Source organism: Elephantulus edwardii, unplaced genomic scaffold (assembly GCF_000299155.1).
Source record: "Elephantulus edwardii isolate Elephantulus edwardi_28Jun2011 unplaced genomic scaffold, EleEdw1.0 scaffold00002, whole genome shotgun sequence".
Taxonomy (NCBI): Eukaryota; Metazoa; Chordata; class Mammalia; order Macroscelidea; family Macroscelididae; genus Elephantulus; species Elephantulus edwardii.
The window spans coordinates 42,634,808-42,656,937 of record NW_006399752.1 but is presented as its reverse complement, the minus strand read 5'-3'; the positions used below and the strand labels follow the sequence as shown (position 1 = coordinate 42,656,937).

Genomic DNA, 22,130 nt, shown 5'->3' with positions numbered 1-22,130 from the left:
AAAGTGGGAGCGTTTGCTGGGTGTCTGGGGAACTGGCGTCTTTCTGTGTCTCATTGGGTGAATCTGATCTTAAAAAAACAAAACAGGAAAGCTTCCATATAAGGGAGAAAGCCTCACTTGCAGAGCTTAAGGCCGATTTCTGTTTGCAGAGAGGAGCATTTGGTCCTGGGAGTTTATTTAACAAGCCTTTATTGAGGGCTGGCTACCAACCAGGTGCCATTCTAATTACCAGAGGGACCTCCCAGGTGAACAAGGCATCTTCATAGAACGAGATGATAGAAACACTCATTTCTGCTAAATTTCCTCTTGTTTATTCACTGATGTTGAAAGACCCTCCACTGGGCCAGGCCTGTCCCAGGCACTGAGACTGGGAATGAGGCGGTGTAGGCTTCTTGTCCAGCTGGAGGGCGGAGGACCGGTGATGGGGGCCAGCAGGGGATCCTGGACATGTCTCCAGGGGGCCTGGCAGGCTGGCTCTCAGGGATGCCTCATCTGTACATAGCCCGCTCGCAAAGTCCTTCTGTATTTGCCATCTTCAATAAGAGGCCAGAAGAGGGGTGGTCTTCCTCCATCTTTCATTACATCTGAGCATCCTACTGACCCCAAGGCAGAGGTGGATACTGTCCAGAGCTGCTTGAGGGGGTCGGGGATGGTGCTTGGACCCAGTGCATTGGACCCCCAGTGCCAAGGGTTCCTGGACTACAGGAGCCCCTATCAGGTGTTGTGCATCCAGGCAGGTGCATTCTTGAGGCCAAGAGAGGGCTCATCACATGGAGGTCTGTGTCTCCAGCTGCCCGTGGAAGCATCTTCGTCATGTTAGTGGCCTCCGGAACCCGAGCTCTTGGCCTCATCATCTCCATCACCCCACAGTGGCTTTGGGTTTTGCTCCATCTACCTTAACCCGGACCCCACCGCCAGTCACTGTGCTCCTCTGCTCTGGGTGGCTCTGCAGAAGGGACACCCACCTCAGAGAAGGAAGTTGGTACCAGCACCTAGACTGCTTGGGATTCTAACTTTCTCATCTGGGGAATGAGTCTGTCGTTTTCACCCTGGGCGGCACAAAAAGTTGGCGCGTTCAGCTGTTAATAGAAAGCTTGGTGATCGGTGTCTGCCTGGAGGCCCCTCACATGACAAGCCTGGTAGTTAACTTCCGGGAAGTCAGCCATTGGAACCCTCTGGTGCACAATTCTACTTGACTCATATGGGTCAGTGTGGGTGGGGATGGATTTCTTCCCTGCTTCCCACCTGTTGGGTGAGTGTGAAGAGATTACCATAACGCATCACTGGCAGGTGGTGAGTTTTGTGTGAAGATAGTGGTCCCTGCGCTCTCAGGGGTAGGAGTTGCCCCCAGTGGTTTCTCACCCCTTCATGGGCCCTGGCTTCTCAGATGTCTTTATCCAGAGCTTTCAACCAACATTCCACCGACTCTTTGCCATCAGGTTGATTCCACCTTCATGCAACCCTGGAGGACAGATTAGTAGTGCCACATAGGATTTCCAAGACAGAAGTAGGGTCCCATGCAGTGACTGGGGGGTTCAGACTGCAGCCTTTCAGTTAGCAGCCCAGAGCTTACCCACTGTGCCACCAGGCTTCCTTGTGAGAAAAGCAGTTACTGCTGTTGGGTGCTGTGGAGTCGAGTGCGGCTGATAATAGCCCTGCAAACAGCAGCCTGAACCCTGTCCCGTCCTGTCCTGTCCTGTGCCGTCCTCAGACTCTGACATACTCATGTCCATTGCAGGAGTCACTGTATCAGTCCATATAGTTGAAGGTCTTCCTGTCTTCCACTGACCCTCCACCTTTCCAAGCATGATGTCATTCTGCAAGAAATCACCTCTCCTAACAACATGCCCAGAGTATGTGAAACACCTCTTTGTCATCTTTGCCTCCAAGGAGCATTCTGACTGCACTTTTCTTCAAAACATATGTTTGTTCTTTTGACAGTGCATAGGATATTCCGTACTCTTCTCCAACACCACAACACAAGACAAGGGCTTTATTCTTCTTCTGTCATCCTTATTCATTGTACAGCTCTCAGGCATAGCAAGTGACTGAAAAGACCATGGCCTGAATCAGGCATACCTTAGTCTTCAAACTGACATCGTTGCTTCTCAGTAATTTGGAGAGGTCTCTAACTGCACATTTCCCAATGCAACGTCTCCTGATTGTCTGACTTCTGATAACAAGTGCATTGGTTGTGGATACAAATAAGATGATGTCATTGACAGATTCAGTCTTTTCTCCATCTCTCCTTATATTGCCTGTCAGTCCAGTGGTGAGAAGTTTTGGGTTTGGGGGTGGTTTTTTTAAAGTTTTGTTTTCTTGATGTTGAGATGTAATTCATATTAAAAGCTGTCATGTTAGAACTTGTGCAACAAGTCTTTCACCTCCTCCTCACTTGGGGCTAGCAAAGTTGTATCATCTGCACAACACAGGTTGTTGATGAGTCTTCCTCCAATCCTGATACCACAGTCTTCTTTATAGAGTCCAGCCTCTCACATGATTTGTTCAGCATACAGATTGAATCCATGGAGAAAGGATACAACTCTGACATACACCTTTTCTCATTTTAAACCATACAGTGTTCCCTCACTGATTGGACAAAAATAGCCTTTTGCTCAAGATAGAGGTTTCCCATGAGGACAGTGAGGTGTCGAGGGAAGAGTGTATTCAAAATGCTGTCAGGGGCCTCATTCGAGGCTGGTTACCACATGACTTGAAATATTTGAGAAGCAAGACAAGATCTCTATTTTATGGATGAGGAAATTGAGGCACAAAGACGTTAATGGTTAGGCCCCTGCTGATGACTTTGATCATGGTGGTGGAGAAATATATTGAATAAGCCAAGAACTTCCAGAGAACAAGCACGTCAGCCTTAGAAAAGCGTAATCAGAATGCCCCTTAGAAGGTATAATTGTGTCCCTCTGGCGGGGGATTCCTCCTCTTTTTTCTCTGACCTTTGACTTTTCCAGTGATGTCCTTCTCCAAGACCTGGCTCCGCCCCACAGGTATATTAGATGAAGTCTCGTCATCCGTGCTTGTACGGAGCACTCGGGCTGCACTCCCCCCAAGACAGATCTGCGTGTGTTTTAGGGAGTCCGTGGTGTATTCCATGTTCTCCTCAACACCACAGTGCAAAAGCATCAATTCTTCCGTATTTTTATTATTTAAACACCTTTAAAAAAAAACAAATGGCCACTGTGCGCATGAACTTTAGCTGATAGAATACACAGGAATCAAATCAAAGTCTGTGGACAGAGACGGTGGAGAAGCTCAGTGATCAGCATTGAGAACAAATGAGGCCAGGGGTGGGCTGTGAGCATAGACAGCAGTGGTGTTGTGTGCTGTCCATCTGGAACCAGTTCACAGCTGACCTTCCAGAGGAATTGCAGAGGCTGTAATTTACAGAGGAGACGATCACTCATCTACCTTCCGTCTTGATTGATTTTTCATGTTCATGACATTTTCTGGAAAGGAAACCCTTTAATAAACAAGCTTTGTGAATGACTTCTGTCATTCATCCTAATGTCGTAGGACGTATCAGGACTTCATCCTTTTTCTTTATGACTGGTTCCAGTTGTTGTGTATATCTACCACATTTTGTTTATTCCTTTGGCTTGCTTCTGCTTTTGACTGTGGAGAGTAATGCTGCCATGAGCATGTGTATTCATACTTTTGTGTGGACATGTGCTTTCACCTCTGGGTTATACGGTCACTCTGTATGTAATCTTTTGCAGACCTGTCAAACTGGTTTTCAAAGGGCTGTACCATCGTACATACTTCCCACTTCCAATATGTGAGACTTTCAGTTTCTCCACGCCCTCACCAACATTTGTTACTGCCTTGTTGTGAAGGGACAGCAGAAACCCCATTTTTTATAAACCCCCATTAACACTAGAGGCAGAAGCGGGCCATAAAAATTCTTAGCTTAGGGCAAACACGAGTGCCCCGGGTAAAGCCTTGTCTGTCCTTGAAAAGTAAGGAATTAACTAGTGTCTACATGACACAGGAAGAGTAAAGGCGGGCAAAGTAACCAGCCCATCAAAAGCCGACCATTTGGGACCAGCTGCTTCATGGGAAAAGGATGGACAGTCTCCTCCCGTGCTATTCACTGCCTCTGAAAACCTGCTAGAGGGTCGACTGACTTGAAGACACACCCAACAGCAACAAGCAGGCGTGGAAGGAGTTCTGGTGGATAGTTCATTGTGTGTTAACCTGTTAACCAAAAGGTCAACTGTTCTAATCCACCAGCTGCTCCTTGGGAGAAAGATGGGCAGCTTCCCATAAAGATTAACAAGCTAAGAAGCCTGTGGGAGTCAGAATGGACTCCATGGCGGTGGGTTTATTAATCCTGGTTTAGTGGGTGTGAAAGTGCCTCATACTTGGTTGTTTTTTGAAAGCCTTTCTAAAACATGAGTGACTCTAAGTAATAGAACTAACCAAGCCAAACCCGTTGTCCTCCAGTCACTTACAACTCCTAGCAACCCCACTGGACAGAGTGGAGCTGCCCCGTGGGGTCTCAGAGGCTGTTAGCCTTCACAGAAGATTGCCACATCTTTGTTCCCACAAAACAATGGTGGGTTCAAGTCATCAAATGGTTGCTTCGCCCTGCCCCACCTGTGGCTAATCCAGGATCCAGCACCTTCGTTCCCCAGAGCCCTGATCAGTCCTGGGTGAGCAGTCGCTGGCCACCTCCTGGGCAGTCGGAAGCGGGTGAATCTCCCTGCTAACTGGTGCTCTGCCTTCTCTTCTCTTCCAGCCATTCACGAGTTCCCCACAGACCTGTTCTCTAACAGGGAGCGACAGCATGGAGCCGTCCTTCTGCACATCCTCGGTGTAAGTGTCCCCTCCCTGTTGGTGTCACTAACTGCAGACGTGTGATGTTGAGAGTGCCTGCTGTGGGGGCCGTCATGTGTGGGAGAGCTAGCTTCACTCTCTGGACAACCCCAAGAGGAAGACGGTTACTGACCTTGTCTCTGACCTAAGAGCTGCCTCGTGTCACACTCAACCAAGGAAAAAATCTAAGTCTTTTTGTGTCTCTTTTTTTAAGTGTAAGTGTGTGTGTGTGTGTGTGTGTGTGTGTTGTTGAATCAGATCCGACTGGTACAGGAGGACTTTGCCCCCCTTCTCCAGCAAAGCATCTAGTGGATTTGAACCACACACCTTTGAGGCTGCAGCACAGCGTGCCTCATTTTTTACTCGATCAGCTACGAGTGATGGCACCCAGGCCACAGGTGTAAATACAAATGCGTGCAAGTCAAGTGTATCAGACGCCGTGAAGCATCAAATGAGTGTTTATACATATTTGCAATTATTGATTCATGACTTCTCCCCACCCAGTTGTTACCATATCTACAAACCCGTGTTGTGAACCACCATTGAGTCGGCTGTAACACATAGCGACAATACAGTCATAGAGTAGGACACCCTGCCTGCTCCTGCACCATCCTTACAGTCTGCCATGCTAGGCCCATCCATTGTTGCAGCTATGGTACCAGCCCATTTCATAGAGGGTCTTTCTTTAAAATACCTTGGCTTATTTAAAACTTTGAAGAACTTCTTCACAGATTTCTCTCCAAATTTAGACAGGCTTCAGTGACAAATGGTGGCATTCAAGTAGCAGTTCAACAACTGTTGTAGAATAGGACTGTCCTTGGGGTTGGGGAGAGACTGAGTAAGATGGGTTCAATAATGTATACTGCGCTGAAACAGAGGAGGGAGAAAACTGTTTAAAAGAGATATATGACTAGGTACTTCTGTCATCACAGGAGTCTAGAGCGAGGGCTACATGGTGGAAGGAACCTGGGGGAGGGTTTGTAAAACAATGAAAGAATCCTTTCTTTTACTTTTCCATAATTTTTGACTCATGTACTTATAACTTGTTAGTCAAATTTGTGTCTTCTAGGTTATAACACCCCCATGATACATCTTCAAGGATATGAACATGTACGGCCAAGCACAATCAATAAGAGTGCATCTAAATTCCAAAATCAATCTCCATAATAGTCTATGTGTTTCCTACTGCCAAAGGGGCCCTTTAGAGTAGTGAGAGAAGATCTTCACCCTGAAACCCACAGCGTCCCTTTTCAGCAGGAAGTAGCTAAGAGAATACGCCATCCGCTTTTCCTTATGACTCAGGGTGAAGTCTCTCTCAGGGAGGAGTGATAGGGAATGGCAAAGGACACACCGACAAAGGAGATTAATCAGAACTGACTTTAACAAGCACTGTGGCAATTGGACAATTAAAACAGACATTCAAATGGTGGGGAAGAAGAACAAACTGGGGAGGAGGGTGGAGAGAATGGTGCGGCAATGAAGGAGTGAAAGCCCAGAATCCCTGTGAATGTTCATTGAAACTAATAAAATTTAATAATAATTAAAAAAAAAGTAGCAGTTCACCAAAAAGAAACATGAGTTCCAACCTAAAGTATAGGTTAAAAATAAAAAGGGGGGGGGGCTCTTCTATGATAGGACTCAGCAAAGTCCATTTCACAGCCAAATCTGGCCCACTGCTTGTTTCTCTAAATAAAGTTTTATTAGGACACGGCTAACACCCATTCACTTCTGCATTGTCTTTGGCTGTTGTCTTGGTTGCTTTGTGTGGTGGTAACAGTCGAGCGTATAAAGAGCAGGACACCACTGATGGGTGACTTGAAATAACAGAAGCTGACTTTCTCACAGTCGGGGAGGCTCAAAGTTAATGTCAGGTTATCAGCTGTGTCACTGCCTCTGTGACTGTCTCTGGTTGCTGGTGTGTGTTGGTGATTGGTGCTGTTCCTGGAAGTGACTGTATCCCTGTGTGTATCTCTGGGCCTGTCTACTATCTTTGTCATTCAGAAACCATTAGGTTTGGGACTCCTTCCACTCTTGATCTGAGCACATTGATTAAAAGACCTTAATGAAAGGCCTCCCTACACCTAAATTTCCAAATAGATCTATCATCACAAGTATGGGGGTTTAGAATGCCAACAAATTCAATCCATAGCACTATTTTTGTGCATCGGGGGTCAAGGTGAGTAGTTAAACAGAGATCATAGGCCTGCAAGCTGAAAGGACCCACCCCTGACCCTTCAGAAAGCAATGTGCCCAAACCTTAATGTACCTTTAAGGTGATGCTGACTGATAGGAACCCTTCCATCAAATTTTTGAGGCTGATGGCTTTGTGGGAACTGTCTGTCCATCTTTCTCCCTCAGAGCAGCTGGAGGAGTCAAACTTCTGACCCTTTGGTGAGCAGTGCAGCTTGTTACTCACTATGCCAGCAGGACCTGCTCCCCATTCCCTTGCATGAAGAAGTGAAGGGGGCCCGGCATTGCTTGCCTCTTTTGCATCAATCATGGTAGATTTCCCTCCTCATCAGCTTCACCAACTACTCAGCCTTGTGTTTGTGTCTTTAAACCCAGTCATATATGAGTATTTACGAGATAATTAAAAAAAGGAAATCTGGGATCCTTGCATGGTAACAACCAGGGAATAATGAATGCGTGAGGTTTTCATTAATAGGCTAAACCACTAAAGAAAGCGAATGTTGGAATGTGAGTTGCAGGCAAATTGTGAATGACTGGACTGTAAATTATTTCTAGAATAGAGTTGTTACCTTTCTGGTTTTCTCTAGTCCAATGCACCTTCCTCTTTGGGGAAGTGGCTATGAGTTGAGCTAATTGCTTCTTTAACACTGTGGTCCTGCCTCATGAAAATCTTGGCATTGCTGAGATACTCTCATTTTTCCTGAACCCGAGAGTGAGTTCCATAGGAATTTTGTGGGAACACAGTAGAACAAGGGTCATCTCCCTGGAACACCAAATCCAGCTTACTACTTATGTTTATAAATAAAGTTTTATTGGAACCCTGCCGTATTCAGCAGAGTGGTTACCCAGGGGACTCATAACCCACAAAGACCAAAACATTAACTATCCATCCAGTCCTTCTCAGAAAATAAAATTGCTGATTCCTTCCTTGAAGCAGAAAAGGCTCAAGCTTCAGAGTTAGTTCTCTCAGCAGCTCTAGGATGTGAGTGTGTTTCTCAGGAAAGGCTGGGGCAGTGGCTTAGGCTCTGGCTCGGGCACTGGGCAGGTGGCGCCATCTTGGCCTCTTCCCGTCCACTTCTGAATGAGACGAACCTTCCTTCTTGGTTCTCATCTTTCAAAGGGGCTTCTCTTCGGCCTGGAGGAGCTGCTCTGTAAGGATCGAGCACAGAAGAGTGTTAGTGAAAGTGCCCCAGCTAAGGGCCCTCTGAGCTTTAGGCCCCTCTGCCGCCCAGTGAGTCATACATAGGTCCTCTCTGGCCCCCAGTGTGTACCTCTTTCAATGAGGGGGTGAAGGAGCAAGCCTGGGATTCTCCTCCACACCCCGATGTCTGTCAGCCTGTGCACACACACACAAACACACACACACACTCCCTCTTCCTGTCTCTCCTCAGGCGCTGTACATGTTCTACGCCTTGGCCATCGTGTGTGATGACTTCTTTGTCCCATCTCTGGAGAAGATCTGTGAGGTACCTGGGAGGGTCATGGTGGGACCTCAAGGGGAAGTTGGGGGCCTGTGGGATGTGTGAGATGGACTCAGAAGGCAGCAGGAGGGGAGTGGAGGAGGGGCCTGGTGTCACATTCTCACACTGGGACTGTTGAGTCTGTTCAGTGGAGGCCTCACTCTGAAGTGGGGGGTGGGGGTGTCAAATGACATCTCTTCCTAGTACTTGAACAATGCTCAGTGATAAATTCATAACCAGAACTCTAGACCCAGAACTCTAGGCTGCTGGCACGTACAGCAGTCAGGAGCCCAGCCAGGCCTGCTGCTGGACTGGAGAGCTCCCTGGAGCCGGCTGCAGGTGGCAGGTGACATCAGGGATCCTAGCCACTCGAGGACTCCCCTGGGGAGGGTGCTGGTGGGAGTGGCAGGGTTTTCCCTGTGTCCTGACCTTTGCAAGCCCACATGCTCTTCCCTTCCTGACTTTTAGAGGGTTTCCCCCCGCCCCCTTCGTGTCCTAGACCTAGCCTACCCTTTCCTTCTGCTTAGGCTTCTCACCAAGGAAGGAGAACTACCTGTGTTTCAGAACTGCCCATGTGTGCCAGCCTCTGCCGGAGACATGGGCCTGCTTGCCCTCAGGGGCTCACCATCCAGACAGCACAATCCCACAATCCTTCACTCATATGATTGTATTCTGATAGATGGAGACTAAGACACAAGACATGTCCAGGGAGGGTTAAATGTGCCATTTAGTCAAGGACTCAGAGAGTGAACAGAAAATAGGTGGAGAAAGGGAAGACCCTTCCAAACTGAAGGACTGGCCAGGCAGAGGTGGGAGGCCTGGGGAGCAGACTGAGCAGAGGGACAGGGGTGTCCAGTAGAGTGGCAGGAGGGCGTGTGCCCAGGACCTGGGACTGGGGGAGGGAGGAAGCTGCCAGCCAAGGTGCTTGGCTCCTTCTCGCCAGCACTGTCCAGTCAGCACGCCCACTGCCCTGAGCATCGGTGGTCACTTCTCTTTCAGAGGCTCCATCTGAGTGAAGATGTGGCTGGAGCTACTTTCATGGCTGCGGGGAGCTCAACGCCAGAGCTCTTTGCGTCTATTATTGGTAAGAAATCCCCCTGGCCTTAGACACAGGATCTCTGGACAGTCCAGGTGTGATGGCTAAGGCAGTGGGGCCCTTGTCAGCTGTGAGCCTCAGTTTTCTCATCTGTAAAATGGAAAAGTTGTGAGATGGACAGTGGATTAGTAGTTGCCTGGGGTTTGGGATGGGAGAGAATAGGGGGGCTCTGAGAACAGGTCGAGGTTTCTTTTAGGAGTCACAGAATTATTTTAAAAATGTTTATTTTATTATTTGTGTGTGTGTACTGTCAAATTGAATCTGACTGGTACAGGAGGAGATTGCCCTCCTTCTCCAGCAGAGCATCTGGTGGATTTGAACCCTGTACCTCTGGGATTGCAGTGCAGCTTCTTGCCACTAGACCACCAGAGCTCTCATGGAGTCACAGAAATATTTTAAAATGAGATTGTAGTAATGTGAATGAAGGAGGGTGTGGAAACAATGATTATGAACTTTGTAAGCAAACCAGTATCAAAGAAAATTTAAAAAAAAAGATAAATTGGAGTATACTTATTTATTCCCTCTTTCTGCATTGAAACAGATGAGGGAGAGATCTGTTTTAAAGGGATATGTAATTAGGTATTATTGTCATGACAGGAGTCCAGAATGAAGGCTGCATAGTGGGGTGGACTTGGGGAGAGGGATTGTATAACAATGAAAGGATTTTACTTTTCAAAGAGAGGAGCTAATTGGGGGGAGGGGAGGGCAGGGCAGGGAAAAGAGTGCAACAATGAATGAATGGAAACCCTAAGTCTCTTTAAACTTTCATTAAAATTAATTAAAAAATTGACTAGGAAAAAATAAAAAAAATTTTAAAAGTAAAAAGAAAAATTGTGGGAAATGAGATTGTGATGATAGTTCACCATTATGTGGATACGGGCCATCCTGGGCTTCCGAAGATCCGTCCTGAGGACGACGCTTACCTGCCCTTTAATGTTTGGTAAATCTGCCGTCATTTGGAAAGTTTGAAACAACCATTTCTCTCCACCTGTATATGAAGCTCTTAAATCTTTGAAAATGTTTCATGTGCTGTTATTTGATATCATCAAGTCAACTCCGACTTGGACTGACCACCCCGTCCAACAGGGCGAAACCCTGCCCAACCCTGTGCCTTCGCGCTGTCTTCTCTGTGAAGCCCATGGTGGCAGTCACGGTGCCCGTCCATACCCTTCAGCCTCCCTTCCTCTCTGTCACTCACCCTCCACTTTACCCAACATGATGTTCTTCTCCAAGGACTGGTGTGTCCTGATAATACGCCTGAAGTATGTGAGAAGTCTTCACCATCCTTGCTTTAAGGGTCACTCTGCCTACCCTTCTTCCAAGACATACCTGTTTGTGCTTTCACCAGCCTGTATACTCAGTACTCCTCATCAACACCACAGTCCAAACACGTCAGCTTCTTCTTTTTTCATTGTCCAGCTTTCCCATGGCACACGAAGCAACTGAAAAATATAGTAGCAAGGTCAGGCGCACCTTGGTCTTTAAACTGACATCCTTGCTTTTGAGAAATGTAAAGAGATCCTTGATGTCAGATTTACCCGTGCACTATGTCATTTGACTACTAACATTGACATAAAAACTGTGTGCTCCTGTTCCAGATTATCTATAAATCCTTGAAGACTTAGCTAGAAAAGGATTTTGTTTTGTTTTGTTTTGTTTTTATTAATTTTAATGACGGTTTACAGAGTCTTAGGGTTTCCAGTCACTCATTGTTGCACTTTTCTCCCTGTCCCCCTCCCCCCAACTCCCTTTTCTCCTTGAAAAGAAAAAGAAAAACTCTTTCATTGCTATACAGTCCCTCCCCCCAAGTCTACTGCACTGTGCAGCCATCATTCTGGACTCCTGTCATGACAATAATACCCACTCATATATCCCTTTTAAACAGTTCTCTCCCTAACCCAGGGACTGGCTGACTATGCACACACAAAAAAACCAACACACACACACACCCACCCCCACCGCCACTAAAATGTGTACATTAAATGGACAGATGTTGTACGATGTAAATCATATCTCAATAAAGTTTCTTTTGAAAAGTCAGGAGGGTGATGAGGATGTTCCATGAGGATGTCCTGGTTTTGCTCTTCTCACTGATAAACATCGTAGGTGGCCTGTAGTGTAAGACCCCTCACCTCTCACACAGGGGCACACCCTCACGGCAGCCTGGGGCATGTGTTCTTGCTTCCAGGTGTATTCATCACCCACGGAGACGTCGGGGTCGGGACCATCGTGGGCTCGGCTGTGTTCAACATCCTGTGTATCATTGGCGTCTGTGGACTGTTCGCAGGACAGGTGAGTGGCCCCTTCTCCGGTCCGGTGAGCCCTTAGTGAGTTGTTGTGGGACCTCGATGCGAGGGAGGACAGTCAGCAGTGTCTCACAGCACGCTGTCCCTTGTTTAGCCTTTTCCCACGTTCCGATTTCCTTTCAACGGCAGCATTCTGGGGGCCTGACAGGCTAGAACAGTGCCTGCTCTCTTACCAGTGAGAGTTTTTTCCACCGCAGTAAATATTTAACAAGTCCCTCCTGGACCTCTGACCCGGGGCTGAAGAGTTCAGTTCCTGGCTGCCAAGTTAGGGCTGACTCATCACCGATCCCCTGGTGGGTTTCCTGGCTGTGAATCTCAGGGGAAGAGCTTGCCCATCTTTCTCCCCCGGAGCCGCTGGTGAATTCTCCCTGCTGGAGAGGTGTGGCCCTTTACTTACCGTGACCCTATGGGGTCTATACCAACAGAGCTCCTTGACCCTGGGCTAGATTCAGGAACTGTCTCGGGCCTGGCGCTGGCCTCCCAGCAGGAAATGTGAAATGTTTCCCGGTTTATGGAGACACAGGGAGTGTTAGACTGGCAGCTCAGGGAGGTAGAGTTACCTTCAGAAGGTGCCAGCATCAGGTGGGGAGAGCAAGTGGCACGCTTCTCCACGTCAGTGGGCAGCTTCTGTCGTGTGAGGAGTGGCCTGCTCAGCCATCATTAAGAGCAGTACTTGATCTGTTCTGTTCTCCCAATAGGAGAGGGAGTAAATCATGTGAGACCAAAAAATGGTAGCCCTTGTCCCCAAACAATACCCAGAAGGCAGGGAAGAAGGATGACTCAGGGTGGGAAACCCAGGGACAGAGTGGGTCGAGTGCTGATATTCAAGGAGAGAACAGTCATTATCATGGACCAAAGTGTATGTGAATAATTGAATGGAAAAACGAATCTATTGTGTAGACTTTGAACCAAATCACAGTTAACAAGTTGAAGAAAACCAGAGAGTGAGGGAGCATGGTGGCAGTCAGGAGAGCTCCGGGTGCCTCCCTGCACCTGTGCACCCTGGGGGTTCGGGAGGAGGGAGTTTTCCACGGCTGTGCCCCACCTGTCTCCTGTGCCCACAGGTAGTGCGCCTGACGTGGTGGGCCGTGTGCCGGGACTCCGTGTACTACACACTCTCCGTGGTCGTGCTCATTGCAGTGAGTCAACCCTGCCCCGGTGCTCTGTCCTATTCCCATCAGACCCCGAGATCGCGCCCTGGGCCTGCATGCACTGAACTGTCCCCTCACCCTGCCTCCTCTCCCAAAAGTCTCCTCCCCAACCCTTGAAGCAGAGTGGCCCCGTGAATCATCTTGTAAGCAAAAAGATCTACAAGCACCAAGGCACTTGTCAGCCTACTGGCCTTAGGTGCTCTGCCTCTTAGAGAGAGGTCGTTCCATGCTGTCCGGAAGTCCACTGACTCAGGGGCACAAGCCTAGGCTTCCAGTCTTCCAACGCACTGTAGAGCAGAAAGGGTGCACAGCTCCAAGTGGTCAGAGGAAGAGGGTGGGAAAGGAGAAAGGGCAGAGGAGCTGAGTCAGGGCTGCCTGGGGTCTGCTGGTGTAGAGGCAGCAATCCTGCTTCCCTACAGCCCCCCATGGATGGGGGGACATCATGACCCGTGACAGTGATGTGTGTGACACTAACTCCTAACTCTGCATCCCAGCCGCTGGGGACAGTTTCAGTCCACGTGGGATGTTAGTGCGGCAGCTGGGACAGAATACACTCCAGAGGGTAGAGACACACAGGGTACATAGAACAGACCCTTGAGTGTCTCAGCCCTCCGGAGCTGTGCCAGTCATGGCACCTGTACTAAGTATCTGCTGTGTGATACATCCCCCTGCAGCTCGACAGCCTGGGTGGGTTACCCACTGCTGTGTAAGATTCCCCCAAAGCCCCAGAGCTTGAAACCACAAACACTCCTTGTCTCCCACTGACTGTGGGTCAAGGATATGTCAGTGACTGAACTGGGTCCGCTGGCTCAGAATCTTGGTGACTGTCAAAGTGTCAGACAGAAATGGCCATCTCGATCTCAGCTAGGGGAGGGTCTGATTTCTAGATCACTTGTGTGGCCGTTGGCATTCATGTCCAGTGGGCTGTCCCCTGTCCCGTGACCTCTCATAAGACGGCTTGTTGCACTAAAGCCACCTTACCTCAGAGAGAGGAGGAGAAGGCCCTGAGATGAGAATTCCGCTCGCTCTTAACCAAACTCACTAGCCTGAAAGTGTCTTTGACCTTCCCCCAGTATTCCTTGATATCCGTCCGTCTGTTTCCCACCATGTGTATCGTCTGTTCCTCTCTTTGTAACCCCTAAGGGATGAGGTTAGCCCTCACCCTACTTAAGTATGATTCATTAACACAAAGAGAACCCCCTGTTTCTCACAGGATCACATTCTTGGGCATGGGGAATGATAGGACTTCAGTGCGTATTTTTGAAGATCACAATCCAATTCATAGAATATTAAGAATTTATTAAAATTTCACCAACTTGCTCAATATTTGTCAAACCGACTTGAGTGGTAGGCTCACCTCATTGGTGGTCGCTCACTGACGTGTTTAGCAGGGTTCTTGAACCCAGTGTGGGAGAACGGTCCAGGGCAGATCGGCTTCACGGGGTTCCGGCCAGTCTACTATTTCTGGTCTTCACCCTGTCTGCATGCTAGGAGCTCTCCCCACTAACCCACTTGCCTTTAGGTCAGTTCCACCCCTGTCCTCCCTCTTGCTTTCAATTCCTGCTCTTAGTTCTGTGGTCCCTCCCGGGGCCGGACTGGGGAGAAGTCTTGTAGCTCCTACGAGGGGGGCGGAGGAGGGGAGAGAGGGAGGGAATGAAGGAAGGGAAGGGAAGGGAAGGGAAGGGAAGGGAAGGGAAGGAAGAAGGAAGGAAGAAGGAAGGAAGAAGGAAGAAGGAAGGAAGGAAGGAAGGAAGGAAGGAAGGAAGGAAGGAAGGAAGGAAGGAAATAAGGAAGGAAATTTAAAGAAAGAAGTCAGGGATGGAGCTTCTTGAAGGTTTCCAAAGGCAGCTTCGGTGATTCTGTGATTCCAACTCACAGAGACCCAAAGGCTTCAGGGTAGAACTGTCCCACAGGGTTTTAAATGGCTGCCATCATTTTGGAAGTAGATTCCCCAGCCCTTTGCCTGAGGTGCCTCTCAGTGTACTCGAACTTCCAACCCTTCAGCCATTAACTGAGCACTTAACCATTCACACTTAACACCAGCCACAGCCGCTCACTTCTGCTCCACACTGGACTGGGTAGGGGTGGGTTGGAGGAGCCCTCACGTAAACCACAGGACCAGCAGTCATTTGTGCCCCACGTGGGAAATGCTGCCCGTGGTGACTGACCTTGTTGTCATTGGCCCTTAGGAAGCCGGGGCTGTCCCCCTTACCACACCACCCCTGAATGCCCTTCTGACCATCCAAGCTGACCCTCTGCCCTCGGACTCTCTAAAGAGTCTTCTTTTACTTGTAAGAAAATGACATCCATGTGGCACACCTGTATGCACACATGTCATTGGTGTTACCAGATGCCATTAAGCCAATTCTAATTTTGATGCTTCACTCAACAGAACAAAACCCTGGCCACTCCTGGACCATGTTTGCAAATGTTAATGTTTTTGACCCCATGTTGCAGACTCTGTGTTGGTCCGTCTCCTTGAGGGTCTTCCCCTTTTCCACTGACTCTCTACTCCAGCAGACATTACGTACTGCTCCTGGGACTGGCCACTTACAATGACAATGCCCTATGTGCGTGACAGAAGTTTCATCCTTCTCAATTCTAAGGAACATTCTTCCCAGACAGGTTTTTTGGTATTCTGGCAATCTGTATGGTCAATATTCATCACCAACATCATAATTGAAAGGCATCAATTTTTATTCATTGCTCAGTTTTTATATGCATATAAGACTATAGAAGGTGAGCTCTGGTGGCCTAGTGGCAAGAAGCTGCACTGCAATCCCAAAGGCACAGGGTTTGAGGCCACCAGCCGCTCTGCAGGAGGAGGATGGGCAGTCTCCTTTCATGTGATTAACTGCCTCTGAAAACCCACCAGCGGGTCAGCTACGAGTCGATTCCTGCTCAAAATACACAACAACAATAAGGCTATAGAAAACTCCACAGCTTGGGTCAAGCACTCCTTATTCCTCAAAGTGACTTCTTTACATTTTAAGACTTTAGAGAAGCCTTTTGTTGAAGATTTGCCCAATGTAAGTACGTCCTTGGATTTCTTTACTGCTGCTTCCTCGGACATTCATTGTGGATCCAAGTAAACAGAAATCCTTAACAACTTCAGTCTTTCCTCTGTTAGCTTTCTGATTGGTCCAGCTGTGAGGATTTTTGTTTTCTTTCTGTTGAGGTGAAATTCACTCGAAAGGCTGTAGATTATCCGCTTTGTCAGTATTTCAAACCCTCTTCCCTTTCAGCAAGCAAAGTCCTTGATCTGCAGGTTACAGGGTGTTAGTGAATCACTTCCTCTAATCCTGATGCTGAGTTGTTCTTCATATAGTTCAGCCCCTTGGATTATTTGCTCATCCTTTAAATTGGTGTGGTGACAGGATTCAACACTGACACACACCTTTCCTGATTCTAAGCCACGTAGTGTCCCTTTGTCCTGTTTGAACGACCACCACTTAGTCTGTGCTTGGTGCTATGTGAACACAATGAAATGTTATGGAATTCCCATTCTTCACAGTGTTCTGTGGACAACTTACATGTGTGCACATACATCCAGACACACATACACACACACACACACACACGCGCGCGCGTGCATGATATAGACATATGTTGTTGTGTTATATGCCACTGAATCAGAACTGACCCTCTAGGAGGTTTTCAGAGCCAGTAAATTGCATGGGAGGTGATTGCCAACCCTTCTCCCAGATACAGACATTTATATATATATGTATATACACACACGCACAACATACATACATGTATGTATATATGTGTGTATGTGTATATATATTCATACATACACACATCCCATTTTTTTATTTTATAATTAAAGTCTTATTTGCCTTTATATAATTCAAAAGCCTCAATTCAAAGTCATCATTATTGAAAAAATATCAATTCTTTAATCTTGTTTTTCCTCAAGTTTCACATAATTTAGGTTTACATATTGTATTTATATCCCCACATTTACAGATGCAGAAACAGAGATTCAAAGATATTAAAGTGAATTTCTTTTTTTTTTTTTAAATTTAGGTTGTTTATTTTTCATTTCAATGAACATCTACAGAGATTTTGGGATTCCATTCATTCATTGTTGCACCCTTCTCCCCGCACAAACCCCTCCCCCCTCCCCCCCATTTGCTCCTCTCCTTGAAAAGCAAAAGAAAAACTCCCTCATTGGTACACAATCCCCCCCCCGCACCTCCCCAAACCCCACCCCCTTGCCCCAAATATAATCCACTCTACAACCCTCATTGCATACTCCTACAATAAAAATAATGCCCTAAAATATAATACTTTTAGACACATCCCATTTTTAAAGATTCTTGCCTTTAGCAATTCCATTTCATCAATGAGAGGCTTCCACCTTTGGTCAGGTCCCTGGACAGCAACAGCATGCCAAGTTGTGACCTGGTACAGGGTCCCACTGGCCCACGTTTCCACTGAGGAAAGGTCATTTGCTGGTAGACCAGAGCTGGAGAGAGAAGCTGAGGCTTGTCCAGCACATGACACGGCCCAGATGGCCTGCTGTGTGTGCTTATTGGTCATCAAGTCAGTTCCACCTCGTGAGTTCTGACCCAGAGTAGCCCTTGGCTCTGTAGGATTTTCTAGAGCTTTTTCGGCATTAAGTGGCCAGGCCTTTCTTCCAAGGTGCTTCTGGGTGGGCTTGACCTCCGACCTTTCACTTAGAAGCTGACCACATTAATCTTTTCCAACGGCCACAGTCAACATATGTCAGTTCTGCGTGTTTGGGGGAGGGGGGTGTCCCCCTGTGTTCTTTTAGAGTAAACGTTTCTTTCTTTGTTTCTCTTGCCTTCCAGTTCATCTACGATGAAGAAATCGTGTGGTAAGTTTTTAACCTTTGCTGTCAGCTGTTTCTTCTCCCTGCGTTTCCAGTGCCCTTGTGTGTTGAGTTCACTGAATCATTTTTATTACTTTCACACACATAAGCTTATGAACTCATAAAAGTAAAAAATGAGTTTTCACGCCTGTGACCTTTCCCACATAGATCACCAGGCCAGAGAGAGAGAGAGGAGTGCGTCCTATCAGGGCCCCTGAAACCTCACACCTCACGTCTGGCAGGGCCTTTTTGGCTTGCAGTGACCCCAAAGGACAGAGTGGAACTGCTCCGTGGGGGCCCACAGCTGGAATCTTGGTGGAAGCAGACCTGTCATCCTTCTCCTGTGGAGCCTCTGGGGCAGTGAGAGGGAGGGGGCTTTGACCACTGACTTTTTAGTTACTGTCTGGGCACTTCAGCTGCTGTACTTGCTAAGACCAGCCCTCACCCCTCTATTTCCCAGAAGGCTTCTGTGCCTGGTCCTAGCCCCTCTCAGCCAGGTCTCAGGCCCCTGGGATGCGGACCTGTCTCCCCCACACTCCCAGTTCCTGGCTTTCCATGTATCAGGTGGCCGTGAGGTCTCCTAGGATTGTACCTGGGTGACTCCAGACTTTCTTCCCCTCCTCCTGTTCCTGGTAACTGGGGGGCAGGGGGCAAGCTCTACCTGGGTCTTGCTGTAATTGATGAATAGACACACCCCTTCACCTTTCTCCCTCAGTCATCAAGAGGGTTTTGTTTAGGGGGACAGCAGATGACGGTGTGCTTACCCAGGATGTCTGAGTCCGGGCCTGGGTGCAGGGATTGGCAGGAACGCCCCACCTTCTCCACTCACCCCGTGTGCCGGGCTTGGGAGCCTGCCCAGCTCTAACCACAGTCTCGTTTTTCTCTTCGAGGTGGGAAGGCTTGGTGCTCATCATCTTGTATGTGTTCTATATCCTCATCATGAAGTAAGTGCCCCTCCTCCCTCCCCTTCCCAGGCTGCCCTGGCCGTTGACATGAGGTCCAGGTGGGGGAGGGGAACCTGTGTGGGTTCTCTCTGTCCCTTCTGCCAGCCCCAGGTCTCTGGGAGGCAGTTAGAGAGTGGGAGTGATACCCACACCCTGTCCACAGAAGGCCTGGGTGGCGACCTCCCAGGCTGAGATGCAAGCAAGGCCCTACGTGCCTCGCCCAGTCCTGCTTCCCCACCACTCATTCTGTGTCTGTAAACCTCCAAATACTTCAGTTCTGTTCTCATAAACAAGCCAGACTCCCTTAGCTTCTCACATGCAAGTCCTCAGGGTCTCTACTACGTGTGGCCACGGGGCACACTGCTCACGTGCACACACAGCTTGTTGGATTCCACTCCACTTGACTGCATTTTTAATGCATCGAAGGTTTGTGGCCACCCTGCCTTGGACAGGTCTGCTGGCTTTGTTGACCTCACGTCTTTGTCATAGTTGGTCACTCTTGTGTATCTCAAACAATGTTGTGGCACACTTAACAGACTCCAGTTTTGGGTAAACATGCCTTTTACATGTACAACGACACTAGGACATTGTGTGTCTTTGCTGTGTTGCGACCTTGGCTTTACTGCAGTCATCAGTTTATGGCAATATGTGCAGCCCACCTGTACCTGAACGTGTACCTTTATGTCTCTGGATGTGGCCCAGTCACACCACCCACGTGCTGGGAGTGGATGGTGACCTGCACAATCACAGCAGAACCTTCTGCCCTTCTGTCTGGCCCTCTCGGAGTGGCTTTCAGTGAGCAGCCAGCCTGAGGGCTTGGACATGGAGAGGTGCTGGCTGTGGGCTTGTCTGTACGATGAGTCCCTAGAGATGTTCATGGAGCGGTGCCTCCCTAAGGTGTCCGTAGGTGCAGCTGGACTGCCCTTATGAAGTTGAGCTTATATATTTCAGTAAGCAAGCATGAGTCATTTTCTTAGGCTGAAAGTCTCACATAGCCCCTCACTTTGCCCATTGTTCTCAAGCTTCCTCAGGACACCCTGCACTGAATAGGAGAACCTCACAGGTCACCTCCCTCCCAGGGGGACACTCTTAGGGCCAGGCTGGCCTTATTGGGGGAGCATTAGGGGGATGGCAGCAGAATTCCTGACCCATATGGTCCTGGGACTTCCCACCCAAGGTCTCCCCTGACTGCGTCTCTTACCCTTCTAGGTACAATGTGAAGATGCAAGCCTTTTTCACCATCAAACAAAAGACTGTTGCCAATGGCAACACGGTCAACAACGAGCTGGAGGATGGTAATGATTACTGTGACGTTAGCTTTGATGACCCTTCCGTGCCATTGCTGAGGCAAGGTAAGGCTGAGCAGACAGGAGGGACGCAGCTACTGCCCCCTGAGCCATTCTCCTCAGGTGTGCATTTACACACACACACACACACACACACACACACACACACACACTCCCCCCGCCCCAAATTGCCACTCCCTCAGGATACGTTGTTGTTAGCTGCAGCTGTCAGGCCAACCTCAGTTCACAACAGCCCCGTACACGATAGAACAAAACACTGCCAGTCACTAGAACCTTGTGATCCATAGAGTTTTCCTTGGCTGAATTTTGGAAGTAGATCACCAGGCCTTTCTTCCTAGTCTTAGTTCCAAAGCTCTTTTGAAACTTGTTGCGGTCATAGCAACATTCAAACCTCCCTGGCAGACACGTGGTGGTCGTGTTTGAGACTTATTGGTTGGGAAGGGAACCCAGCTCGCCCACGAGGAAAACAAGGATTCTGTCACTGAGCCCCCACTGCTCACACTCTGAGGACTTACCTTTGGTTAAAAGCTCATATGAGGAGGAAGTTATATACAAGGTCTGAGATGTTTGCCCATTGTGGTATTTGTTTAGGTGGAAGAAGGATAGAGGAAGGAAATACACCAGGGAAAAAAGAAAGCTGACCCATCTCTTGGAATTTTCCTAGCTTCCTGGGAAAGGCCAGAGGCCCTGCTTGGTATTCCTGAAAGGTGTGGTGTCCCTGACCGTGTAAAAGGCAGGCGACAGAAAGCTGAGGTGTGGAGGGTGACAGAGCAGGCCTGTGCCTTTCGAGGTTCCTCACTTGACAGGCCCAGTGTGGAGGGACAGTCTGGCACCTGGGCTAGGAACAGCTGCCCATGTCAGCAAAGAGGCAGTCCTGAGTTAAGTGAGAATCCCCCAGCCAGCTCCCAGAGAGCCCCATACAAAGCGCTACCCTGGGGGGGCACCCTCGTCCCCTGATCGGCTCCCAGCAACTTGGGCTTCCGGTCCTCTGAGCCAGCCCTTGTCCCTCATCGTCCAGCCAATCTCTGAGTAATAGCCTCTGTCTGGAGGCTGTCAGGAGTTGAGAGAGTGAACTTACGTTTCCCTATGTCAGCACCAGTTGAAAACAGCCAGTTGTCATAAAAGAAGTGCCAACTCCTGGTCACCCTGTGCATGTCAGAGCAGGACTGCACTCTTTGGGGTTTTTCTGTGGTTGATTTTCCTGAAATAGGTCACTAGGAATATCTTCTGAGGCACCTTGGGGGAGACTTGAACCTCTGACCTTTCAGTTAGAAGCTGACTGTGTTAACCCTTTGACCCAGCGCCTCCGCAAAGCCTGAACAAAACTCCACAGCCAAGCCTGCTGCTGTCAGAGCTGTTCTGACTCACGCCGCCCTCCGTCAGATTTTTCTCACTCACTCACTCATAGCTGACCTTCAGCCGTTGTCAGAGGCTGTAAATCATGTGATAGGAGATTGCGGGTCTTTCTCCCGTTGAGCTGCTGCTGGATTCGAACTGCCAGAGAGGCACCACCTTTGGGCTGGCAGCACAACACCCTGCGGGCTGAGCCACCAGAACTCCCCATCAGTGATCAGAGGCTGTAAATCTTTACGGAAGGAGCCTACTCATCTCTTTTCTTTAGAGCAGCTGGTGGATTCAAACCGCTGACCTTTTAGTTAGTTGTTCAGCACCTAACATTCTGTGTCAGTGCTGCTGCTGCTGCTGCTGCTGCTGTTGTTGTTGTTGTTGTTGTATACCATCGAGTCAGAACCAACCCATACCTGACCTTCCAGCGGGTTTTCAAAGGCAGTTAATTGCATGGAAGGAGATCGCCCAGCTCTCTCCCACAGAGCCTCTGGTGGGTTCAAATCGCGTACCTTTGCGTCAGTAACATGATTCCTTAGTGCTAAGCCACCAGAACTCCCTAGGTCAACAAGTTCTTACAAACCCAGAGTTCTTAAAATTAGGGACTCAAAGCCAGCCTCCTTGAGTTCCACACCCCAGTGGTGCTGATGCTCTGTGGA

General features: G+C 48.6%; 1 protein-coding gene across 2 annotated transcripts in view; it reads left to right on the top strand.

Moving 5' to 3' along the window:
- The window catches only part of SLC24A4 (solute carrier family 24 (sodium/potassium/calcium exchanger), member 4), a 232,186-nt gene that overhangs the window by 153,127 nt on the left and 56,929 nt on the right, over positions 1 to 22,130 (top strand). The window contains exons 3-10 of one of the 2 annotated variants that reach the window (XM_006879111.1): positions 4,757 to 4,833; positions 8,415 to 8,489; positions 9,483 to 9,567; positions 11,768 to 11,871; positions 12,950 to 13,024; positions 17,857 to 17,882; positions 18,767 to 18,820; positions 20,030 to 20,172. In XM_006879111.1, the coding sequence (XP_006879173.1) occupies positions 4,757 to 4,833; positions 8,415 to 8,489; positions 9,483 to 9,567; positions 11,768 to 11,871; positions 12,950 to 13,024; positions 17,857 to 17,882; positions 18,767 to 18,820; positions 20,030 to 20,172 (639 nt within the window). The remainder of the gene's footprint in view (positions 1 to 4,756; positions 4,834 to 8,414; positions 8,490 to 9,482; positions 9,568 to 11,767; positions 11,872 to 12,949; positions 13,025 to 17,856; positions 17,883 to 18,766; positions 18,821 to 20,029; positions 20,173 to 22,130) is intronic. The other variant, XM_006879112.1, reaches the window with a different exon arrangement.